The 26,798-nt window shown below is 38.6% G+C and overlaps 1 protein-coding gene and 1 pseudogene across 2 annotated transcripts; one reads left to right on the top strand and one right to left on the bottom strand.

The window, feature by feature from the left end:
- Positions 1-26,798, bottom strand: SIRT1 (sirtuin 1). 2 transcript variants are annotated; one of them, XM_065922426.1, is made up of 9 exons: positions 26,332-26,798; positions 24,898-25,014; positions 23,243-23,484; positions 21,379-21,531; positions 9,101-9,248; positions 8,374-8,453; positions 7,117-7,303; positions 5,137-5,700; positions 1-2,053 (listed from the first exon to the last, which is right to left on the bottom strand). In XM_065922426.1, the coding sequence occupies exons 1-9, from the start codon at positions 26,711-26,713 to the stop codon at positions 1,725-1,727; spliced, it is 2,202 nt and encodes a 733-aa protein (XP_065778498.1). In that variant the 5' UTR covers positions 26,714-26,798; the 3' UTR covers positions 1-1,724. The 2 variants fall into 2 exon arrangements, with proteins under 2 accessions (XP_065778498.1, XP_065778500.1); XM_065922428.1 differs by lacking the exons at positions 21,379-21,531; positions 23,243-23,484; positions 24,898-25,014; positions 26,332-26,798 and adding an exon at positions 9,745-9,888.
- On the top strand, positions 11,086-11,495 carry LOC136158100 (small ribosomal subunit protein eS24 pseudogene; annotated as a pseudogene).

Below are 26,798 nucleotides of genomic sequence, written 5' to 3'. Positions count from 1 at the left end.
TCAAATGACAATTTTAATAGACTTTTAAAACAGTGTACAAGTATAAAACACTGGTTTTGTATTTCAAAAGTTTGAGGAAGATATCCAGTCATTAAACAGTCTACAAAACATATGCCAGTAGATTACATAAAAGACTATGTACAATATAAAAAGAGCTGAAAACAGTCTTCACTGTAAAAATAATTTAAAACAAATTTTTCAATTTAAAATATCATCTATAGCACAAACACAGATCATGCAAATGGAAAACTAAATATTATACTGCATTCTTTAGTGTAGTCAAATAAATTCAGATTGAAACATCTTTTAGGTAGGGAAATGGTCATTCAATAAAATTATTTTTCTCTGGCAGTAATGGTCCTAGCTAGGTATTTTAAGCTTAAAGAACAGCTGTATTTCAAACCTTTCTTGTTAAACTGTAATAAATACTAAAGCAACATAAAAATTCTTTATTTGAAAGCAATGTTGGGGAAAAGTCTGGAAAATTGATCATTACTGTGCAATTTTATAAAGTATGAACTTTTGTTGAAAGGCTAGAAGCTTCTGCAGCTGAAACAGTTGTTCTCTAGTTTTAAGGCAGGCTAAGCTTTTAAATATATTATAGGAACTAGTTTCATTAACTATTCTGCTATTACAAGTTACATCACGTTCATCTCCATAATACTAGGCTAGTATGTTTGGTGTTTCTTACACCAAGTCCTCCCAGCAGGAAACATGTACTCACTGGCTTTGGAACCGTAATCGGGGTCTGTTGCTCTCATTAATGGGGAAAAAAGGCAACAGTCCAAAATATTACACTCTCCCCAGTTGAAGTACCATTTATATTGATTCATAAAGGCTTTGCAGATTGACATTGGCAGTTTAATACTTGTGGAAAGGATCAATGCAAGCTCTACCACAGTGATAGGTATTTAAACAACAATGGCAAATCTTCTCAAAACTAAGGGGACCCAGGCAGGTACTACTGTTTCTAAAGCAACTGAAACACTTCCAAAGCATTTATTTTTTAAGTTAGTTTTATGAGCCAATATAGACATTACTACATGTCCACAGGAAGTACAAAAGCCACCCTCATTTGAACGATACATTTCTGAAACTGTTAGCACCAAGTCTCATTTTAAGAAAGCAAAGACAACTGAGTGCTCTCCCACATATTGTTGACTTCCTTCTCACATTGCATGTCATGAGATTTTTAAAAAGTTAGCTGCCACAAGTTTTGGAAAATGCCAGTGTTTAAAAATAGGTAATTGTGCTAATAAAGAATCAAACGTTTAGCAGAACAGAGATTTGAGGATTTCAAACCATTCAATGTTACAAAGAAAAGTGTGAAAATACCATTCTTTGGTCTAGATAAGCTGTTCCCTTTAACATTCCAATGGCTTTTTGAAAACTCTGAAATGTTGAAACTCACTAGGCAAAAACAGAATTATATATACACGTCGATGTATCATACAAATGAACCTTTAACAGAAAGTCTAGTCCAATAGCTGACTAAAGATACTTGCGTACCTTTGTTTAAAAAAAAAAGTTAGTGTTTTGAGTGTATAAGCACAGAAATAAGGAGTTAAAAATTACCCATTGGGGGGAAATCTGTTTTACCAGTCTATAAATATTATACCTTTCTGGTTTCTTTGCTGTGTTGAGTTCACAAGTAAACATTCAATTTGACATGCTAAAGATCCTAATGCTGGTGGAACAATTTCTGTACCTGGACAATTACTACATTATGATTTGTTTGATGGATAGTTAATGCATGTTGCTTCCTGTTTCATGGATATAGCTTCATTAACTGCCTCTTGATCACCTCCATCAGCTTCAAATACAGTTCCTCCGGCTCTCTCATCACCATCAGCATCATCTTCCAAACCATTGTAAAATTCTTCATTCTCACTTTCATCCTCCATGGGTTCTTCTAAACTTGGACTCTGGCACGTTCCACTATCACTGTTACTGCCGCAAGAACTAGAGGATAAGACATCGTCTTCAGAGTCTGAATACACCTCAGCGCCGTGGAAAATGTAACGGTTTGGTGGTATAAAGAGATACTGGTTATCTGAAACACAGTAATAGGAGAGAAACAGGTTATCTCCAGTCTTCTAAGACCTAGTGCTGTCTGGATAACTGTAGGCTCTAACCTTTTACCTGGGTATCACTACTAGAGGCTATTATTATGTACAGTTTCTCAAAACCGAGCTATAAAGGCACTCAGTCCTGGGTAGAAATCTTAGTTCTGCCACTCATAAACTTCGCAAATTGGAAGTGTTATCTTTGTGCCTCAATCTCCTCATCTGGGTATGAAGTAATTTTCAGACCCTATGAGGTAAGTATGAAAAAAAAATTGTAGAGAGCCGAGATTTGGTGAGATGAAGTATCCAGCCACCACCCACCCTCTGAATCAGAAGCTATTTTTCTGAGTCCTATCATGTTAAAGTTTGAGAAGTACTATTAAGCTTTCTTTTGCAAAGCCCTCCCAAATTAGCATTCGCAGTATAAGATTTGACCTCTCATGGTGAGAAGCCTTCCCTTCTCTCTTCTAAGCCAGAGAGTGACTCTCTCCCAGGTCAAGAGTGTTCCTTGTAAAAGCCCAGACTGATTCACAAAAGCTGACTACTACATAGTTCACCTGGAGTTATATATACTTAAGTTTCTCTTCAAAATGACTTCCAAGCTTTTTTTTTTTTTGGTTTAAATATGTTGTTTTTTTTAATTTATTTTTATTAGTTGAAAGCTAATTACTTTACAATATTGTAGTGGTCTTTGTCATACACTGACGTGAATCAGCCATGGACTTACATGTGCTCCCCATCCCGATGCCCCCTCCCGCCTCCCTCCCCAAGCGTCTCTAAGACCCTGTCTTGACCCAGCTCTCACTCTGCGTGTTTTGCAGCATGAAAACCACAGTGTGTCAGTGATTGAGGAAGGGGGTTGAGTACCTGCATTCTAGCTGCTGACAGACCACATCCTAGGAGCCAGTCTTCTAAGGGGTCCCAGCACATGGCTGTCCTGCCCTTGTACAGGTTTATTGAAAACCAGTTCATTCTGCTCTGGCCCCTGAAGAGCTGAACGATCCATTTCTCAGTCCAAGTACCCCGTACCTGTTTTTGTCCTCTTGGCAATCTTACCTTTAAGATATTCACATTTTATTTCTTACATGCTCCAACTTCCTCCTTTTCAGCCCTGACCTCACAACAAACTAAAATGCGTAAACTCCAGTTGTTTGGTTTAAACAGTTAAAAAATGTTAACTTTCACATTCTTTACATCAGTTATCTTTTCAAATGCTCACAAATACTATGAGAAGTAGATCAAATTCCGAAGCCTGTATCTTTAAAGGTCTAAATTAGCCGAATAAAACCAAGGTATACCTATTTTCTGGGGCAGAGTTTTATACGTTTGACCCATCTGTCAAAAAAGAGCCAAAGAATATTGTGAGGGCCTAAGCAGACTTTGGAGAAGGAAATGACAACTCACTCTAGTGTTCCTGCCTGGAGAATGCAATGGGCACAGGGGCCTGGCAAGGCTACAGGTCCATGGGATCAAAAACGAGTCAAGACACAAAGGACCAACACACAAGCAGACTGTGTATACGACAGACTTAGCTGACTCAATCAACAGCAATTTTTCTACTTCTGACTTTTGCCACACTGACAAGTGTAAGTATTCTATCTTTTCCTAGTTTTCCTCATGGAAGACTTCACCAACTCACAGTTAAGCCTTCTATAACCTTGTGCCCACTAAGCAGCATCTACCTTTTAAAATTCTCACCTATTTTTTTCCCATTCACCCATTTTTGTAATTATATACAAATATCAGTTGCTTGGATGGGTGTTTCCAGAACTTGCTGCAGTCCTAGTTTGGAGAATACCCAAAGGCTTATTCAACTGAACTAAAATTTATTTATGGCAGATGAACATGTAATACATTTGTCTAAAATTTCTTGCCAGTTTTCACAATGTATGGTGAGTGAGAGTGTTTTAAGCAGTACAAAATTGTTGCATCTAAGAGCACAATTTTCTGTCTTAATTAGGGTTTTTCACCCATAGGTTAATACTTGTGCATAAGTGGTTTTAAAAGGTAGAAAGTGATTTCACCTATGTTGATACAAGTTGGTAAGGACTTTCCATGAGTCAAAACAGAGCAGATGCTATTTCTGATAGTCAGTGGAGAAGAACCAGCTGTTTTCCTAGATCTGAAACAACAGGGTACAGAAGCTGGAATCTACCTGGTTCTCCTACACTTGAGTTGTGTCCTTACGGGATTTAACCTCGGTGGTCCTCATTTTCCCACCTGTACCTGAGAAATAATAGTTTCCTGCCTAACTGAAATCAGATACTGAAATCAGAAAATATGTCAAGTCACTGACCTCAGTAAGCACCCAAATCTTGATCATTTTCACCACCTAAAGCTCTTAGCAGAGCGGAGCACTCAGTAGTCCCCAATTAAATGCTTAACTTCTCACTCCTAGAGAAACTCAAGGTACAGAGGACACTGTTGGATACCATTTCTTCCCCATATTACTGAAGATACTGTTTATCTTTTTCTAGCTTAAAATCTCAACTTCAGTTTCTCTAAATACAATATTAAAATTTAGCTGCATGAAGTTCACACTAACTAGGTTGCCAAAATTGCTCACTTCCTGCAAATATTCCATTGAAACTGGAGCCTATTATACAGAGTGAAGTCAGTCAGAAAGAAAAACAGCAATACAATACAATAACACATATATATGGAATTTAGAAAGATGGTAACGATGACCCTATACACGAGACCACAAAAGAGATTCATGTAAAGAACAGACTTTTGGACTCTGTGGGAGAAAGTGAGGGTCGGATGCTGTGAGAGAATAGCACTGAAACATGTATATTACCATATGTGAAATAGATCGCCAGTCCAGGTTCGATGCATGAGGCAGGGTGCTCAGGGTTGGTGCACTAGGATGACCCTGAGGGATGGGATGGGGAGGGAGGAGGGAGGGGGGTTCAGGATGGGGGACATGAGTACACCCATGGCTGAGTCATGTGAATGTATGGCAAAAACCACTACAATATTGGAAAGTAATTAGCCTCCAATGAAAATAAATAAATTAAAAAAAAAAATAATAGTTATACACTCAAAACGGCCCAACAGCCTTTCTTACCATCAAGGCGTTTACTAATCTGCTCCTTTGCAAGTCTAGCCGGCCAGCATTTTCTCACTGTTTCAGCACCTGAAGTTCTTTCATTTTTCTCACCAGTACTGGAGACCGCATTCTTCACATCTGGACTCTCCAACTGGTCATTAACACTTTCAGTGCTCCTAGTAGAAGTCTGTACTTCCTGTGATTTTTCTGTGACACAGTCTTTTGATTCAGACACATCTGGATCATCAACATTACTCTTTGTTTCTTGGTCTAAAAGAGTGACAATCACTGAAGAATCTGGTGGTGAAGTTCTTTCAGGTGAACTTGAGCCTTCTGAAATATTGAGGGGTGTGGGTGGCAATTCTGACAAATGTGCCAACTCTTTTTGTATTCGAGGAGGTTTTTCAGTAATTTCTGAAAGCTTCACAGGGTTACAGCAAAGTTTGGCATATTCACCACCTAACCTATGACACAGTTCATTAATAATTACGTCACAGTCTCCAAGAAGCTCTACATCAAAATGCAGATGAGGCAAAGGTTCCCTATTAATTAATATCTGAGGCACTTCATGGGGTATGGAACCTAAGATTAGGGTGAAAAAATAAAGAATTAGAGAAAAGAAGGGAGGTGCACTTATAAAACCAAAACAAACACAATATGTAAAATCTTAACACGAAATTTCCTGGCAAGTTCAGTGGTTAGGACTCTGCTTTCACTGCCATGGTCAGGGTCCTATACCTGCTCAGGGAAATAAGTTCCTGCAAGCCAGAAGAAAATCTAATGCTCCCCAATACCAAAAAAAGACACGTAACTCTAATCAAGGTATTATATACCATCACACTATTAAGTCAACAAATGAGCAGCAAAATTTCTTCTATCACTTGATTACCTCTGGGCAACTGCCTCAAGCTGTTACATTCTGTGTTCAGTTTCCCTGTCTGTATAATGGGGTAACTACTGCTCCACAAGATTGCAGTGAGGAGTAAGTGACATAGTATGCAAAGTTCTTGGCTCTTAGTAGGTGAGAGTTTTCTCTACTTAAATGGCTTCTGATATAAAGAGTAAAAGTTTATACCAGTCTACTCTCCACTTTTGCCTAATATCACCAACACATTATACTACCCCACAGAAAGTTTGTCAGAAGTTCTCTGCTCTATGTTTAAATAGAAAAAAATAACTCAAAACTAAGCTTAGACATTAAATTTTCTTTTTAGTTACAAATTGTCCTATAATCTACATGAATAGTTTCTATTAAAGCAGTTTACGGCAGCTGTCTATTTGCTGGTGTGAGGGTCTAATTCTCTCGTTAAGGGTTTGATATTCTCTCCTCTGCCCCTTCCCTCACTTTTATGGCATAAGTGATGCTACTGAATTAGCCCCTCTATCTTCCTCCCCCTTGCTTGCTCACTAGAAGGAGAAAAAATGTAGCATAGGAGCATGGGTTAAAGAAATATTCCTGAGAATATATCAACAGGGAATTCGGTTGTATTTGAGCATTTTTATACACATGAACACCCTTTTGGTTAGAGCTGATCTACATATAATGCTTATGACTGTTCTTACAAAAATAATCATTTTGAGTCCCCAAATTCTATCTTACATGAGTACTTACACAATATCAAGCTATACATCTGAACTTACTAGAATGTGAAACATTAGCAACAGGCTCAAATTAAGATTAAAATAGATTATTTTTCATGTTTCCCATGTATATGTAAATTAGTTGATGTGAACTCCTACCGCATTAAAAACACATCCCATTGAAAAGTTACTTTGAACTATTTCCCTTTGTTATTACTTCTGTTTTGAAAACCCTCTATTCCCATTGAAATTTCAGATTAATCAATCTTCATGAACAAGAATATATCACCTTTAAAAACTAAAGTTTGGCTCTTTACCACTCTTAATGAAAAACAGATCACTGGGGTACACTCTACATACCCACAACACATGGCAAAATATACAGAAATGGTTCTCTAGAAATCATTACCAACTTACTTGGAATTAGTGCTACTGGTCTTACTTTCAGGGAAGATCCAATAACAATGAGAAGATCAACTTCATCTTTGTCATACTTCATGGCTCTATGAAACTGTTCTGGTAAATTTTCACCAAAAAAGACAATCTCTGGTTTCATGATAGCAAGCGGTTCATCAGCTGGGCATCTAGGACATCGAGGAACTACCTATGTGTTCCAGGTTTTGGTTGAGGAGGGAAAGAGAATGCCAAGTCCAAGTTAGAATAGTGAACATTTCCACACTTAGCAAGAAATCATTTCAAATTTATGAAAACAGAAAAACTGGATAAAACCTAAACACCAACTATAAATGACCCCCCCACTTATTTCACTAACATACAATGAAATACAGTTGTGCTATTATCTGCTGCTAATATCTGTATAGATTCACATTTGACATTAAAGAAAATTAAGAGGAAAAAGAAACATGTGTATACATGTACATGAGTCTTAACCTTTAAAAAAATAAAAGTTTGGGACTTCCTGGTGGTCAGGTGGTTAAGGATCCACCTGTCAGTGCAGAGGACATGGGTCTGACTCCTGGTCCAGGAAGATCACAGGCCGCGGGGCACCTAGGCACACACAGCCATGCAGGAAGAGGAGTCTCCAGTGAGGAGCCCGCACTCCACAAACAGGAGCCCCGCTCACTGCAACTAGAGAAGGTCTGCATGCAGCCAAAGTAAAATTTTAAAAAGTGAGTTTGTAAAATACAATTCCATTCTAATATGTTATCTTCTCATAATTTTATGATTTTATATACAGCTAAGCACACAGAGTTTTATTTCTGGATGGTTTTTATTCTCTACTATTATCTTCTTAAAATTTTTTTGGTAATGAGCATACATGAAATATTTTGTAATGTTTAAGAAGTCAATTTCATCATTCAAAACTGATTATGGGGATGACTGGGGGGTCCAGTGGCTAAGACTCTGCCCTCCCACCGCAGGGGCCCAGGTTCCACCTCTGTCCAGGGAAAATACCACATGTTGCAACAAACATCCTGCACAAAGATCCACAACTAAGACCTGTTGCAGTTAAATAAATACTTTTTAAAAAAGATTATGAAGCGATGTTTTCAACTTAAGGTAATGAAAGGTTTTTAGGTACTTCTCTGTAATCCCCCATAGTCATGGATGTTTCTGTACCACATAAATACTTTCAGGGGGGAAAAAAAGGTTTGAGGCAAAAGAAACAGATCAGAGACAAGCACAAATCCTAAGATATGGGTGATAAATTACCTGATTGAAAATATCTCCTCGTACAGCTTCACAGTCAACTTTATATTTACAAATCAGGCAAGATGCTGTTGCAAAGGAACCTAAAGACAACCAACAAATACACATTTTATTAAAAGTCTATTCAAACTTGTTTTAAAGTCTTCAAATTTCTGAATCCTGCACATCTGACCGAATCAGCAGTTCCCTTGATTACCTCAAGATGCCATGTTTTTTTCATCCATAACTAATATCACTTTTATAATAAAAAAGGTTATTTAAAAGAATGTAATAGGCTTCCCTGATGACTCAGTGGGTAAAGAATCCACCTGCAATGCAGGAAATGGGGGTTCGATCTCTAGGTCATAAAGATCCTCTGGAGAAGGAGATGACAACCCACTCCAGTATTCTTGCCTGAAAAATCCCAGGGACAGAGGAGCCTGGTGGGTTACAATCCAGAGTTGCAAAGGGTCGCACATGACTAAGCACACTACTTGAAACTTGAATGTACACAACTGCTACATCTTTTGAAATCCAAATTAATATCTCACACTTGATACAATTAAAAGAGTTGAGGCCAGTATTTCAGGTTTCGTATTTTTGCAGTCTACTTTCCTTATCTGCACCTGATCAGGTAACATGATTAAATGATAAGGCTTAATCGCCATTCCTAAATGACAGCCTACTTACTAATCCTAATTTTTCCTACAAAACTAATATAACGGGAAAAGCAATTCTGAAGTTTACTAACCATGACACTGAATTATCCTCTGGATTCCTGCAACCTGCTCCAGTGTATCTATGTTCTGAGTATAGTTGCGAAGTAGTTTTCCTTCCTTATCGGACAAGGCTATGAATTTGTGACAAAGAGATGGTTGGAATTGTCCAGGATATATTTCCTAGATAATGCAAAAAGCAGAAAAAACATTAAGTGTTAACCATGTCACAGGTTTAGGTTTAACAACAACAAAAAACTACCAATGATAATTAGAAAACAATACATGACAATCTCAAAGCATCTAGATGGATGCAACACACACAAAAGGATTGTTGCTATAATACAAATAAAACTCAGCAATTAGTGAACATGGCCTCTCGAAAAGGATAAAAATCGACCTGCAAACATCTCTTATAAATGTTGATATTTTAATAAAAGTCAGAACAAATACATACCTTAATATATATCTAATTTTTGTTGGCTGCAAATTCAGATTTTTTTTTTTGTAAAGGAAAAGGGGAAAAGTTTATATTGAAATAAAAAATACCAAAGATATGGTGACTTCTTTTTTAAAACTAAAAAAGGCACTGTCAACATAATATTTAAAATTTTTGATTCATCATTCATTATAAATATCAACCTGTTGGAAGTTTAAAGCTAAAGTTTTAATTCCTTACCAAACTTGCTTTCCTTCCACTGCACAGGCACATACTGGCATAGTCTAGGGCTGCTCATGAATGCTGAGTTGCTGGATTTTGTGTGTGTGTTTTTCCCCCCAAATAATGCTTCAATGCTGTTTCTTCTTTAAAAACAAAGAATTCAGATATACACATGGCAAAAAGATCAGAAAAAAAGTATCAATTTTGGTCCTCTCAACTTTTGACAGTGTTTTTATTAAATTTCATTTAGTAAGTGACTATGGCAAAGGAAGTTTCTTCTCTACTTTTTAATCGAAGTAGTACTTCTACCTACTTCCTTACCATTCATTACCGCCTCTAACCTATTAAAGTGCTAGCAAAAAACTAGATACAACCATATGTCCACCAACAGAGGACTGGCTGTAGAACTATGGTACATCCAGAAGAGTGGACTGTGCAGCCATTGAAATGAATAAGGGAGTGACCTGCAAGATGGCCCATGACATGTGAAAAAAGTCAAGTTAGTCACCAATGTGTATAGTTTTGTTTTTGCTGTTTTGTAAAGAAGCAAAAATGGGAATTATATGCAAAGCATAGATACTTTCATTTAAACAAGTCAGGAAGGATAGAAACAAGCTATAAAACTGGAAAGGGGGTTGGAGTCTTCAATTCTGATATTATACAGAAAGTTTAATAGTAAAGATTCTACATGACTTTCTTTTAACCTACTTAATATTTCAAGTTTAAAAAACAGTCTACTAAGATACCCTTTAGGTGAGAATAATAGGCATGTCTCATTATAAATCTCATAATAAGGTCTATCACATACATGACCATATGCTGCTGAAAATGTTACATACACAAAACCCAAGAATTCTGCCTCCCAAATTTTTTATCAGAAAGTTCATGAACTCTGCAATTCAAAAAGACAATGCATATAGAAAGAAGTAAGTAACAAATGAAGAGTTTATTAAAGCTAATGCTTATAAAAAACATTATGTCACATTATGTTTGGACAACTAGGTTATGCTCTATTAACCACTGTTTTCTCATCAGATTACTTTGTTCTAATACCAGCACCTTATAAATCTCCCCTCTAGAAATAGCTCTTAGGATTTTTTTTTTTTTTTAAACAAATACAATATTCTAGGCAACGGACAGAACAGTAGTCAGGGAAGTGCTAATAGCATGCCAGCACTACAAGAACAAACGGCTGCCTACCTTCAGAGCAAGGCTGAGCAGCAGCGAGAGTACCAGGACTCCACCCCACAGAATGAAGTTGCATGTGCCTTATTGCCCACCCTTTTTAAAAGGTAAGGATTAAGAAGAACAAAATCCTGTGAGACACTAGCTCTTCTCCTCTCTGACTGCTTCAAGATGATGAACGATACAGTAACTATCCTGAGTAGAAAGTTTATGACCAACTGATTACTTTAGTAGAAACAAATGGTCATCGATGATCTTCACCATGGGTAGGAAATAGTACCCAAGACAGAAATTCAGGAAAAAAAAAAAAAAAAAAACTAGCCAAAATGTACAAGACCATACCAGATGTCACCCTTGTATTTGGATTCAGAACCCATTTTGGTGATGGAAAGACAAATGGCTTTGGCATGATTTTCAATTCCTGGGATTATGGGAATAAGAATGAGTCCAAACACAGGCTTGCAAGACATGGCCTGGAGGAGGAGAAAAACATCTCAAGAAGACAGCGAAAGGAAGGCTAGGACAGAATGAAGAAAGTCAGGGAGACTGCAGAGGCCAATGCTGGCGCTGGCAAAAAGGAGTAAAGCTTCTGCAGTGACTTATCTGTGGTGACTGTGTAAACTTTTCATGAAAGAATTTAATAAACTAGAACTGTTAAAAAAAAAAAAACAAAAATTTGTGGGATACTAGATTCAGCTCTGTACTCCAGTTTCCCTTCATGTCCAACCCACTAACAATTCAGGGTAACTCGGTACTTAGATTTACAAATCAATTCCTGTAGTTTGGAGTAATTTATGAAAGGTTTCTTTTATTTTGTAAGCTTACGTTTAATGGTTATTTGAAACTTTGTCTATTTTCTTCCAAATATGCAGTGGACCATGTCTGAATCACTAGATTTAAGTACTGCATTCCAACTAAGGGATATAATCTGAAATAATGGGACAAATTTACTCTGAAAGGACTGTTTTAACAGAACTACCCCTAAATAAGGACTCGCCAAAGTTTGAGATGCCACTATTTCAACAGACAGTACGAAAAGTTGTTAAGAAATTACAATTTAAATGTTCTAAGCGCCCAACCAACCCCTTAACAAGGAAAATTTGTTAAAAATCCAATCGAGGGCTTCTCTGGTGGCTCAGTGATAAAGAATCCACCTGCCAATGTAGAAGACAAGGGTTCAATCCCTGGTCCAGGAAGATCCCAGATGCTGTGTGGCAACTAAGCCCATGCACCGCAACTATTGAGCCGGTGCTCTAGAAGTCTGACAGCCGCAACTACTGAGCTCACATGCCACAACTTACTGAGGTCTGAGCACCCAAGAGTTTGTGCTCCCAAATAAGAGAAGCCACCAGTGAGAGGCACCATAAAGAGTAGCCTCCACTTGCCACAACTAGAGAAAGCCTGCATGCAGCAATGAAGATCCAGCACAGACCAAAAAAAACAAATAAAAAAAAACCTAATTGGCTGGCAGGAAATACAACTTTCAGATAAAATACACATTAATTCTTCCTGTTGGAATTGTGACATTCCGGACATGTTCTAAGACAGGCCATCCTAAATCTGAACATCCTTAAGTCCTATTAAGGAACCAGTCATGTCGGCTGGACCACTGTTATTGCCATAGGAATCCATTTACAATAAATAGACTGGAAGCAGAGCTGGGACCAAATGCTTGAAATGCTATTAAAATGACAAGCTGCTTTTACAAGCTATGTCCAGAAATGTGCAAACAATCCAGTAATTGGCCACAAGCAACCAACGTGACCAAAACTAAAGCTTATTTTTTGCCATAGTGAGTTTTCATGTAGGAATAATGGTTTTTCTCCAGATGCTCTCTGCTTGTTTGCTTCTCACAATTTCTACCAACATGAATGAGAATCCAGTCAAAGGCAGGGGTGTTAACTGAAGCCCCTTGAAACTAGAAGTACTCACCAAAGTTTGAGATGCCACTATTTCAATTGGTGTAGGAAGAGTTGTTAAGAAACTAGAATCTAAATTTTCCAAGGTCCCAAAAAGTAAGTGAAACCAAATCATCATAGTAATGAAAAATCTTCATAATCCCTAGTCTTCTTTCACTCATTCCACAAAATTATAGACTACTCAGTATCTTTCCTAGTCAAAAACTTGTAAATCAGTCACCTGACAAATCTAACTACTTTTTTCCCCATTAAAAAGTTGGTTTCCTCAACTTTTTCCACACTGGGACACCAGATACCAAGTATTTAAGGTTTTGCAGGCCATCTGGTCTCTTGTCTCTATGGTCCGTATTACAACCATTCAAGTCTTCCACTGTGGTACTTAAGCAGCCACAGGCAACATGTCCATGAACGAGCGTGGCTGTGTTCTAGTGAAACTTTATTTATAGTCACTGATACTAGAATTTCATATAATGTTCACATGATGTAAAGTATTATTCTTTTTCTTTTTTTTTCATATCCATTTAAAAGTTTTAGCTCATAGTTGTAAACAAACAGGCAGTGGGCCACATCTGGACTAAGGCTGTAGTTTGCTGGCCCCTGTACCAACATAACATTAAGAGAATTTCAATTAGTGAAGCTATTCATTAATACGTAATGTATGTCCCAGGTATAACAGGAGCACTTTATAATAATGCTGCAGACGGGGCTGAGGACTGGATTTTTACATTTTCAAGGACTGTAAAGGAAAAGAACACAGTATGACAGAGTTCCCATGTGGCCCACGAAGCAGGTTACATTTACTACCAGGACCTGTACAGAAAAGATCTGTTGATCCTCCTTTCTAGACATACATATCCCCATCTTGCAAGTGAGAAAACCAAAGCACAGAAGTAACACCAAAAGTCACAAAAGCCAGTAAGCAGCAGAACTATCATTCAAACCCAGTTTTGATGCCAAAGTGCAGCTCTTAGCCATATGCAATTTCTGACCACTCAACTTCATGTTTCCTGTTTTTTCTTCAGGTGAAGTACCATTTCTATTAGGTATTGCAAATCAGTCTACTGAGACTAATCTAGTTAAGTATATTTCATATTGCACATCCTGCATGGGATTACTGGAGACAAAATTCTAATCACCCACCAACACTCTTCAAGAACATATGTTCTCACAACTTTCTTGATGGCACAGTGGATAAGAATCCACTTGCCAATGCAAGGCACATGGGTTCAATCCCTACACCAGGGAGATTTCAAATGGCACAGAGCAACGAAGCCCGTGCACAACTACTGAGCCTGTGCGCTGCAAGCACTGAGGCCGAGGCATCTACAGCGCGTGCTCTGCCAACAAGAGAAGGCGCCGTGTGAGAAGCCAGAGCACTGGGATGAAGAGCAGCCCCTACTTGCTGCAACTACAGAAAGTCTGAGGAAAGCAACAAAGACCCAGTGCAAGCAAAAATAAATAATTTTTAAAAAATACATGTTCTTGGGAAGTTCCTGGCAGTCCAGTGTTTAGGACTCCACACAACTTTTACTGCTATGGCCCAGGTTCAATCCCTGATCAGGGAACTAAGATCCCATAAGTTCTGCATTGCAAAAAAAAAAAGTTCTCACAAATCAGTATGAAGAAAACAATCTCAGTGGAAAAAAAAATTACTAAGAACAACAGGCGATTCAAAGATATACACATGGCAAGTAGTAAGAAGCAGTCATCTACGCTAGTATTAATAACAAAAAAAGTACAGTTAGTTTTAACTGCCTTAAAAACTCTAGATAGCCATTAACAGATGATTAGATATACTGTGGTTCAACTACCAAACAATACTATGCAGACTTTTCTTTAAAATGAGCTATATTTAAGAGCCATTATGAAACTATTTCCAAGAATATTAAGTGGGGGAAAAAAGCAATATAGAGAAAAGAGTGTGATTTTATTAGTAGTCATTTTAAAAGTACTATTAGAAACTTACAATAATATTTCTCCCCCCTACACACACACACACAAACAGGTTTACTCTTTTTTTCCCTAGAAGGAAACCCAGTGAAACATTTTACCATGGTAACCTTTAAGAAAGATTAAAGACAGGAAAACTGAAGGGAGAGGCCAACTAACATGTTTTCTACAGTTTCAATCTTTTCAAACCATACACACAACACACAGATATTCTTAAAAAAAACAACAACAACAACCAACAATACTAATGTATCGTGGGAGGCTTTTTCTGTGGGGCAAAGGGCATGGGCATGCTAATTTAGCTTTCCAATACACTTCTGATGGGAGTACATTTTATTCACCCAGAACTATTAGCAATTTTGCTTTCAGGAAATATAGAACATTAGAAACATATCCAAAAGGACAATCAGCAGTACATTTTTAGTAACAGAAAGCAGGAAAAATCCAAAATGAACACTTGCCAGATGAGTTACAATAGATGGAACCTATGATGAACCACCTGACTAACACTGTGATTGTTATCAAGTATTCAAGTATCTGACAGAAAGTTTACTGAATGGAAAACACTACAAATGAGCTGGTTTTAAGATTCCTTAACCTTGTAACTACATAATCTGGTATGTTTGTACCTATCAATAAAGTGACAATTTACTGAATAAATATACATTTTTGGAAGTTCATTATTTATCCCTCTCCTTTCCTTGAATTTTATCCCTTGAGGGGAAAGGACATTCACCGTATTCAATATCGGATAGCAACTGTATCTTTGAAAACAGTCCTTTAAAAAACAAAAAGTTATTCTATACAACCTCAGCTTCACCTTCACTGACTCTTAATAAAAATCACTTATATTTATTAGCCCCTGATAAATGAATTAATCTTTATAACTGCCACTCATATAGGAGGATTGGTTTTCATGGACTCCTGAGAACCATGGCCACAATTCATTATCAATTTAAGCCGTTATGCAAGACGACGATGGTTCAAAACAAGAATATATAGCTTTAATGTTGGCCTTAATTGTTCTCCAATAGAAGAATTCAAAGTGGTGCCATAGCTAGGCACACTGTTGATACACTAGTGGCTCAAACGGGGAGCAATTTTGTAGGAGACGTCTGGCAACATCTGGACACATTTTTGATCATCAACACTGACGAGAGGGTGCTAATGGTATTTAAGAGGAAGAGGCCATTGGTTACTGCTAAATATCCTACAATGCACAGTACTCACTGCAAAGAATTATCCATCCCAAATTGTCAACAGGTTGAGAAACTGCTCTAATGAGCCAATAACCTCTTTCACACACCTCTCCCATTACTTGGAGGCCCCAATCTAGAAGAAATCTGTTTCTTCTCCATTATATACAATTAATGGCTTGATATATCTAGAGAAACTTTCCTTCCAAAAGGTCTAAATTCACAATATTTCCTTTTTTTCAAGGCTTTATTATTAAATTCATTTTCTTTCAAAATGAACCCCCTACACTGTTGGTGTAAATTGGTACAAGCACTATGGCGTTTCCTTAAAAACCTAAGAGAGCTGACATATGATCCTACAATCCACTCCTGGACATATATCCAGAGAAAACTATAATTCAAACAGATACATGAAACCCCAATGTTCTGTAGTACTATTTACAACAGCCAAGACGTGGAGACAATGTCCATCAACAGATGACTGATAAAGATGTGGTAAATATATACAGTGGAATATTATTTAGCCATAAAAAAGAATGAAATAATGTCATTTGCACCAAAATGGATGGACCCAGAGATTATCATACTAAAGTGAAGCCAGACAGAGAGAGACAGATATCAAACATCACTTCTTTTAAAAAATAAAAATAACTAACTTACTTACTAAACAGAAATAGATCCAAAGACACAGAAAACAAACTTGTGGTTACCAAAGGGGAAAGGGGGTTATAAACGAGGGGTCTGGGGTTAACACATACTCGCTCCTACACACAAAGCAGACAACTGGGGCTCCCCGGCAGCCCACTGTCCACAGTCTGCCCGCCAACGCAGAGGACGTGGGTGTGACTCCTGGTCTGGGAAGAGCCCACATGCTGTGGAACAACTAAGCCCGTGCACCGCCAACTACTGAACCAGTGCGCCCGAGCCTGCACGCGCTTCAGCGCTGTGCTCTGCGACAGGGGAAGCCACGCGCAGCCCTTGTGCCACAATGGAAGAGCAGCCCCTGCCTGCTGCAACAGAACCCAGGACAGCCACAAATAAATAAATAAAAACAGGTAGCCTGTGAAGACCTACTGTATATCACAGGGAACTATACTCAAAATTTTATAACAACCTATAACGTAAATAACCTGGAAAAAAAAAAAAAGTTACACAACCGAATCACTGTGCTATACGCCTGAAACCCATTTTAAATCAACTACACATCAACTTAAATTCATTTTCTCTCACAACTAGAAAGTAACCATCTTTTTTAACTTTCTGCCTAGTATAGAAATTGGTAGAAAATTTTAGATTCTGAGTATTTTACTCATGTATTCTTTTTGGAATCTACTAAAATATTACAAGATTTACATATCCTCCCCATTCTTAATTTCTGACCACTGTCCTTCATTCTTTGTCCTTTCCTATTTGTCCTTCAGCTTTTTCCTATTTATTCATTTTTAGACTAACTCAATCTCTCTTACCTATTACCATTCATTTTAAGCGGTACTTCAGCAACTAGATGGTTTCCTTTTGGTAGTTTTTAATGTGAGAACTGAACAACAATCTTATATAAGTAGCAGTTATAAAGATTAATTCATTTGTTTAGCTCCAACTTTCATAGAGAAGTGACACATGCTGCCTCTCCCAACTTTTTCTTCTCCCAGGCACCATAAAATCTGTACACGGTCACAAATTAACACTGCCATTTTTACTCTGGGCTTCCCAGGTGGCTCAGTGGCAAAGAATCTGCCAATGCAGGAGACACAGGTTTGATTCCTGGATGGGGAAGATCCCCTATAGTAGGAAACGGCAACCCACTCCAGTATTCTTGCCTGAGAAATCTCATGGACAGAGGAGCCGGGTGGGCTCCAGTCCACGGAGTCACAGAGAGTTGGACAAGACTCAGCGGCGGAGCACGGCACAGAAGCATTTTTGCTCCAATTCAGATCTTATTTTCTCTTTTGCCCCATCTAGGTTTCTATCCTGTGCATTTTTATAACCTGTCTTTGTAAGAGTAATACTTAATTGCTCCTGTAGATTCTTTTACATCAAAGCCAGTTTAAACTGCCTGGAGAGCTCAGCTGATAGACTATCAGATTTTTAATCTGAGGTTCAAGTCCCTGTCAAAGCACCAAAAATAAATGAACAAGAATATTCTACTAAAACCAGTTTAAGCTAAAACTGAATACTCATTATGTACATTAGACAACAAAGGTTACATTCTTTCTCACCTTGCTATTTGTATTCTCAGTTACCATATTTTCCCCAAGCGTGAGATTACTACCTTCACTAGGCAATTTAATATACACTTAAGTGACAGGGTTTTGAAAAACCTGGGAAGTTAGTCTGGGCATGTTTTTTGTTTCCTCTCAGAACACAGAATTTACAGCAAAAATCTTGTGAGCATTAAATAAATGCACCAGTAAATCAAGCTCTTATACTCAGATACAAGATCAAAGTAATTTCTAGTTACTTGATGACTTTCTTAAAGAGTTCATTCCTGTGCAGTCCCCTTGGGGAACTGGTGGTTAGGACTCTGCGCTCCCACAGCAGACTGCAGAAGGCATGAGTTCCACCCCTGGTCAGCGAACTAAGATCCCAAAGGCCACACAGTGAGGCCAGAAAAAAAGTGTTAATTTCCAATAACTAGAGCCAGTGTTCTAAGTCCAATTCAAGAAACCAAGTAACTGGTCTTCAAAGTCTTGCAGCAGTACCCCTAGCACCAGTAGATAAAAAACAGTAAATCTTCACAAATTCACATTCTTGTAACAAAGAAAAATAAATAGAAACTAACTTTACATTATTTGCTCAGTTCACTGTGAACCAGCAGTCTATTCTCAAGGATAGACCATCATCACTGCTGATATATGAAGTTCAAAAGTTTTCTAAGTTTCAAGTTGATTATTGGCAAGATTCAAATTTCTCTTAGTAGCCTGCAGAAAGTTTTCAAATTCAATTTTCGGTTTTAGCAAGTAAATAGTTTTCTAAGAAATTCCAATGTAACATCCTCATTTTATTCTAATTCCTGTTTATAAGCACACTTGCACAAAACAAAATTATTTAAGATAGTCCATCAATTTAAGCTAACACATGTATTCTAAATTGGCAGAGGTTTTCCTATAGTTATATAAACACACCACATGATATGAAAGTAATTGAGGTCATCCTTTAATTAAAATTCAATTCCATTTCATTTCTATGCCCATTAAAGAATAATCAGTAATACAGAAGACCCTCTCAAGTATACTGAAGTTTAGCAATAACAATTAACCAAATTTTGAATTTACTGCACCAGCAACTATTAACATCATGCAAGCATACCTCAGAGACACCATGAGTTTGGTTCCAGACCACAGCAAAAAAGCAAGTAACCCAATCAAGTCAGTTAAATGAATTTTTTTTGGTTTCCCCATTCATAGAAAGTTATGTTTATACTATACTGTAATTCATTAAGTGTGCAATAGCATTATATCTCAAAAAAATGTACATTCCTTAAATAAAAGCATTTTATTGCTAAAAAGAATGCTAACCATCACTACATCCTTGGTAATAACAAAGATCACTGATCCCAGGCCACTGTAACAAATAATGAAAAAGTCAAATACTGTGAATTACCAGTGTGTGACACAGAGACATATGTAAGCAAGTACAGTTGGAAAAATGACACCTACAGATTTGCTTGATGTAGGGTTACCATTATGCCTCAAATTTGTAAAAACAAAAAAGCTGACAGTATCTGTGAAGGTTAAGGATACAGAAGCAGGGGCTTCCCTGGTGGGGTCCAGTGGCTAAGAGTCCACCTCCCAATACAGGGGACATGGACTCGATCCTGGTCCAGGAAGATCCCACATGCTGCTGGGGCAACTAAACCCATGAGGTGCAACTACTGAAGCCAAAACACCCTAGAGCCCGTGCTCTGCACCAAGAGCAGCAAGAAGCCTGTGCACCACGGAGCAGCCCCTGCTCGGCACAACTACAGAAAGCCCTTGAGCAGCAATGAAGACCAGCGTAGCCCCACCCCCCAAAACTGAGAGGTGAAACGCTTAAATAAAGCATACAGTGAGCACGTGCACAGACTGTTTGCAAATACCACTGTATATAAAGGACTTAAGCATCCTCAGATTTTGGTATCTGAGGGAATCTTAAACCAATCCCCACCTCAGATACCAAGGGATGACTGTGATGTCAAACTTTAAACTCCACAGTTGCCAAATAAAAACATCTGAATCATATACACGATTCATATTTTCTAGTAACCACATTAACAATGTGAAATTTCCACAATTTGTAACCCAATACCAAAGTATTGCTATCTACACATATAATCATTATATATAATAAAATATTTTGTATGTTTTTCATACTAGGTTTCCAAAACCTGGTATGTCTTCCACACTTGTTAACATAACATCTCAGTATAGAACACTTAGGTACTCAATAGCCCCACATGGCAAATGGCTTCTGAACTGGACAGAACAGCTCTACATACTCTAAAGCAGAATCAACCCTGACTAAAAAGCAATCTAAGAACCTTCTCCACCCCGATCACAGGCATATCTCCTCATACTATAGAACATACTGAACAGATGTTATAATCTTTGTGATCCATAAAAAATATTCAATATCAAAACAGGGAATCTCCCTGGTGGTTCAGTGGCTAAGACTCCGCGTTCCCAATGCAGGGGACCGGTGATCGATCCCTGATCAGAGAACTAGATCCCATATGCCACAACTAAGAGTTTGTGTGCTGCAACTAAAGATCGAAGGAAGATCCTTCGTGCCACAACTAAGACCCTGCAGAGCCAAGTAAATATTAAAAAAAAAATTCAATATCAAAACAGCGGTGTTACTTTTACATGATCTGCTGCTGCTGCTAAGTCGCTTCAGTCGTGTCCGACTCTGTGCGACCCCATAGACGGCAGCCCACCAGGCTCCCCAATCCCTGGGATTCTCCAGGCAAGAACACTGGAGTGGGTTGCCATTTCCTTCTCCAATGCATGAAAGTGAAAAGTGAAAGTGAAGTTGCTCAGTCGTGTCCGACTCTTAGCGACCCCAGGGACTGCAGCCCACCAGGCTCCTCCGTCCACGGGATTTTCCAGGCAAGAGTACTGGAGTGGGCTGCTATTGCCTTCTCCATTTATATGATCTACTAACCTCTAAAAAAAGCCTGGACAATATAAAGTGAAGTGCAAACCGGAGAAATATGAAATAGGCTCTTCTTTGATAATAAGCACAATCATAAAATGAAGAAAGGCAAATGATAGTCCCTATGGGGAAGAAGGGATTTCTGACTAAAATGATTTTGACTTCAGGGATTTCACTCCACCACAGTACTAGTATTTAATTTACTAGACAGCCATTCAAAATAATTTTTCATGACAGGAGGACAAAGAAACAGCTAGAAAAGTTCGTAGTACCTTTGCAAACTTGAAGAATGGTCTTGGATCTTTTCTGAAATATTCAATATCAAACATTGCTTGAGGATCTGGAAGGTCTGGAAAGTCTATTGCAAGGCGAGCATAAATACCGTCTCTTGACCTGAAGTCAGGTATTCCACAAGAAACAGAAACCTGAAATACGCATGGCATAATTTGCACAATTAAATCTTCTACTGCTACCTTAATAATTACTAGTCCTCTTATTACACAATTAGGGAAGAGCTGAAAAATATTTTTAGTTTGAAACTTTTGGGGAATACAGATACTGCCTTAGTTTAATTTCTAATAGAAATAAAATACTCAGAAAACCAGTGTAATTAAGTCCACCAATATTCCCTTCATAAGGGGGTAAGGAATTCTTAAGTGGGTAATTCATAACGGGGTAAGGCTACCTTTAAACCTTTATAAGCATTTAACCAACAAATTAAAGCAATTCCAACTTGATTGGGAAGGAAGTAAACCATTTCAAATTATTTTAACTAGAAAGCGGGAGAGTTTCAGCCAAGTATTTCCAAAAAAAAAATCCCTCATCTAAATCAGGGTTCTATTACTTCAAAAACACTAAATTTCTTAATTTTCCTTAAAAAACTATGCTGTACAATATTGCAATTTTTAATTTTGAAGAACAAATTTAGATTCTGTGCTTTTTCCACAAATAAACCTTGACAATTTCAAGCTGGGATTTCAGAAGTTATCTATTTTACAATTTTGTCTGCGTTTACTCCATTTTGGTCTCAGGGCAAAAACAAACGTCTAAGTCACATTGGGGAAGCAAAACATACCTATTCATCACGATCATCTAATGTTAAATAACACTCTCCCTGAACTCAACAGGTCAGAAAGCAGGACTCAACTTTACTCCAAAAACTGTTCTGTCACTTCCATGTAACATATTCTGTATTCAATACACAATATGAAATAGCCTAAGTAACTAGTTAGTAACTAGTTAATTGAGACGGAAAGTGGGGCAAATGGAAAATGTCAAGCCACCACAATCACATCATCTTAATTTAAAGTGGAGGAGAGACGATGTATAAGAATGCTTACAATGCTCCACACTGTAACAGTGTGTGTTATCAACATTAAAATTTAGTAAGCTGATGGGTAAAAAAGTGAAAACTCACTAATACTTAATTTGCATTCACTGAGTACTGATATTGAGCCTCTTTTATAATCATTTGCAAACCATCTTGTCTATGGTCTTTGCCTTTTTTCCATTGTATTATTGTTATTTTCAATCAATTGAAGCTAGCTGTACATTAGAGAAATAATCCTTTGTAAGTCAAACATGGTGCTTTTTTTTTCAATCTGCTGTCTGTATTCCACTTCTGTTTATGGTGCCCTATCTCACATTAAAAAAAAACTTCTATGTAATTGGGGGAAAAAAAAATGGAGGAGAGGTAGGAATCTGTTACCTTTCCTACACTAAGTTCTCCACTTACCAATACATACATATGAGGTTCCTAGTTTCTCCATGAATGCTGAGCAAATAACCAATTTTTATCATTAGGCCCTGACACTGTAACGCACGCAGAATTCCCTGCATCTTCTTCAGCAATTGTGGTATAATAAAGCAGGTAAAAATCTTACCTTAATCCCACTTACCTACTGTGTCAATCAACAGAAGGGAATCTTTTTTAAGGTTACTAAGAAGTTTAAAAAATCCTGAACCAATTTAGTAACTACTGCTGCACTCACTTTTTAGCAGTTTCCAAACACAAATGCCCATTATCATATAAGGATAAATTCTATACCAGAATTTATCTGTTTCTGACTAGGACAAGGCTGAAGAGAAAATACACACCTTCCCCCTTTTACTAGTATTCTCATCCATCTTACATACCCCAGCTCCAGTTAGAACTATAATTTTTTTGCACTCTTGCAGTAATTTCACAGCATCTTCAATTGTATTAATATCTTTCCTTTTTTTCCTTTTTGGTGGTTCTGAAAGGATATTAATAACAATCTGCCACAGCGTCATATCATCCAATTCAGGTGGAGGAATTGTTTCTGGTAGTAAATCTTTAAGAATTGTTCGAGGATCTGTTCCAATCATGAGATGTTGCTGAACAAAAGTATATGGACCTATATTAAAAGGGAAAAGAACTAGATCAATCCACTCCAAGTCGTTCAAAATCTCATTTATTGTCTGAAGGAGTTAATTAGCAATCCTTAAGGCTGTTTTGTAAAGTAAAAAAAAAGCACTGCAAAGGTGTTTCATTCAGAACATCTTCAAAGCTAATGTTATATATCCCAATGAAGTCAGGAGCTGAGACTCAGAACCAATGCTATATATCCTGTCCCCTGAGCTAAAAAAGGCCAGGTATGTATTTTAAAGGGATTCCCCAGTGGCTCAGTGGTAAAGAATCCATCGACCTTCAATGCAGGAGGCCCTAGTTCCATCCCGGGGGAGAGAAGATTCCCTGGAAAATGAAATGGCAACCCAATCCAGCATTATTGCCTAGGAAATCCCAGGGACAGAGGAACCTGGCCAGCTACAGTTCATGAGGTGGAATCAGATGCAACTTACTGACTAAATAACATGTGCAAGAGTCAAGTGAATTTACTACTAGAACTAGATTTCTCTGGTTAAAACCTAAAAAAATGTAGCTTAAATACAACAGACGTACAAAAAGGTTCTGCAAATCAATAAAGATCTTACCCATCATGAAAGCCCACGCCATTTATCACTAAAAACACAAAGAAAATGAAATCTATACTTAACTACTGTCTTTAAAATTTTCCCAGTAACAATCTTCAATTTAATCTTAACCAGTCTCTGCAATGATATGTACAATGCTAACGTTTTGAGCTTTAATAATTCTTTGCCCTAAATTCTTAATCAGTTCTTCGCTTAAGAAAACCAAAAATACCGTCAATATAAACACTAAAGAGAAACTAATCATCACTATCTTTAAATAGTCAAGGCTTTTCTGGAAAAAGAGCACATTAAGAAAAAGAATATTTTGAGATAGTCATGTTACTACTTTGATATAAAAACCTCATAGTGTTCTCTACTTCAAAATATTTTTCCATTTCATCAAAATACTTAAGATTTACTGAGGGCTAACTTTTCCAGGCACTGACTAAACAGTATACAAATCAGTCAGAAATCGCTGGCCCCCATGGACTTTATATTCTAATACAGCAATAAAAGTTATATACAGAAATTGTCAAGTGGTAAGAGTTAAGAAGAAAAATTATAGGATATGAAGAAGGAAGCAAGATACTTTGGAGGATGACCATTCCACATGGAGGGTACAAGTGGAAAGGACCTGGTTTTTGAGAAATAACACAAGCCAGCTTCCATGGGCCCATGCTGTTGAACAAAAACAGAACAAAGTACTAGACTTTCCCCTAAAACTAAGCTGACATTAAATCTCAGTAAACACCTAAGAACCTCATCACAAGACAATAAGGGAAGAAAGAAATATATTTTTCGTCGACATAAAAAAACAATACCAGAGAAAAGACAGCTCTTAAACTGTGAAATCATACCTATCCGAGGTCTTGGAGTCCAGTCACTAGAACTCGCATGCGAGGCTCTATCATCTTCGTCACTTTCACATGAATGAAAACCGTTGGTGATGATTTCATCACCAAACAGAAGGTTATCTGCAAAAGAAACCAAAGGTAACTCAAGGTTGCGGAAACAATCTGCATCTAAAATTATGAAGCTCTAATAATTATTATGTTGCAACAATTTCCAGTGAATAAAGCACTTAACATTCACTCATACTGCCCAGGTAAAAAATGTCTACTGGATCAACTCACACCGTTCACAGGAACAGTATATCCTCTTTGGGGATTCTGTTCAGAAGCTTAAGTTTCATCAAAATCTAGAAATAAATTAATTCTTAATCAAAACACAAAAAGTAGCAACCTTAACTGAATTTATCGATCACAAATAATGGCTCATAAAACTTACCAAATAAAAATTTACCCAAAAAGTCATGAAATACAGCTATGGCAACTTGCACTTCTCTTATATAACGCTAAATCTACAAAGGTACCTTTGCATTATTTGTTTCCCTTATTAAACTGTTTTCTGAAAACAGTGTCGTTTTTCTAATCCAGTCCTAAGGCACACGCTATCTTTACATATGGTCAAATGGTCCACTGATTGAATTTATTGGTACAAATAATAGAGTCACACCTGTCTAGATAAAAACTGAAAACACTGAAGAATGACAAGACACACAACTATCACACCTACTTTAGCATGTCAGAAAAATGTCAATTCGTGTTTCAGGGTTACATATACACACACGAAGACAGTTAATGTAAAAACCACTGTAAGAACACGGTTAGAGGAAAAACACTATTCACGGCAAAGTAATCTAAAAAACTATTACTCTCCTACGCCCACTATTAATTGCACCACAGAAAGGTAATGTCTTTATAAACAACTATGCTCTTTAAAATTTAAAGCAAGTTTAAAAATAAAGTCCCTCCAAAAAACCCCAACAAATTTCGCAGGTGTCAGTTTGCCACGGCAACGGCAAAAGGCTGGCGCAAGGGACAGTCAAAAAGTTGCAGGTTGAAGTGTGCGGGACGGAGAGGGGCGGAGAAGCGAAGGACATTTAACAAAAGCAATACGCTAAAGGAGTAGGAGGGGAGAGAAACTTATTTTAAAACCGACAGCGAGGGTAGCCCGCCCCGCGGCTGCGCAAAACGCGAGGCCGCTGGGGCGGGCCGCGGGGAGGAAGGGGGAGGTAGAGAGCAGGGGAGGGAGCGAGTCCGCGGGCCGCTCTAGCAGCCCGGCCCTCAGCCCCGCAGGCGCGCGGCTGAAGAAGGCCCAGGTCGGCAGGGGGACGCCGCAGAGCCAGGCCCGAACCCCCAAGCGGCCCGAGACTCCACCACCCGACACCAGGAGGGGCCCCGGGAGGAGGAGGGGGGATGCGCAGTCCCGGCCGCCCGCGCCCTGCGCACCTCGGTACCCAATAGCCGCCGCCGCCTCTTCCTCCTCCTCGCCCTCGTCGTCGTCGTCGTCGTAGAAGTCGTCGGCCGGTGGCGCCTCCCGGGATAGGCCCTGTAAGCCCGGCCCATTGTCTCCTTCTCCGGCCGCCGCCGCCACCTGGGCCTCCCGCCACAGCGCCGCTGCCGCCGCCGGGCAGCCGCCGGCCGCCGCCGGCAGTTCCCGCTCGGGGGCCGTTCCAGCGGGCTCGCCCGGGCCCCGCCCGATGCCGGGGCCGTCTCTTCGCGGCCTCTTGCGGAGCGGCTCCCCAGCAGGCGGCGACGGGGCCTCCCTCTCAGCCGCCACTACCGAGGGGGAGCCGCCGGGCTGAAGGGCGAGCGCCGCCTCGTCCGCCATCTTTCAACCGCCTCTCTGGCCCTCCTCCCTCGCCTCTTCTGCTCCCGCTCGACTCGCGGCACTGGCGCCCCCGCGGCTCGGGCTG

The sequence above is a fragment of the Muntiacus reevesi genome, chromosome 2, assembly GCF_963930625.1.
Source record: "Muntiacus reevesi chromosome 2, mMunRee1.1, whole genome shotgun sequence".
Lineage (NCBI taxonomy): Eukaryota > Metazoa > Chordata > Mammalia > Artiodactyla > Cervidae > Muntiacus > Muntiacus reevesi.
The sequence above is the reverse complement of the archived record's forward strand: the minus strand, read 5'-3'. Positions and strand labels throughout refer to the sequence as shown.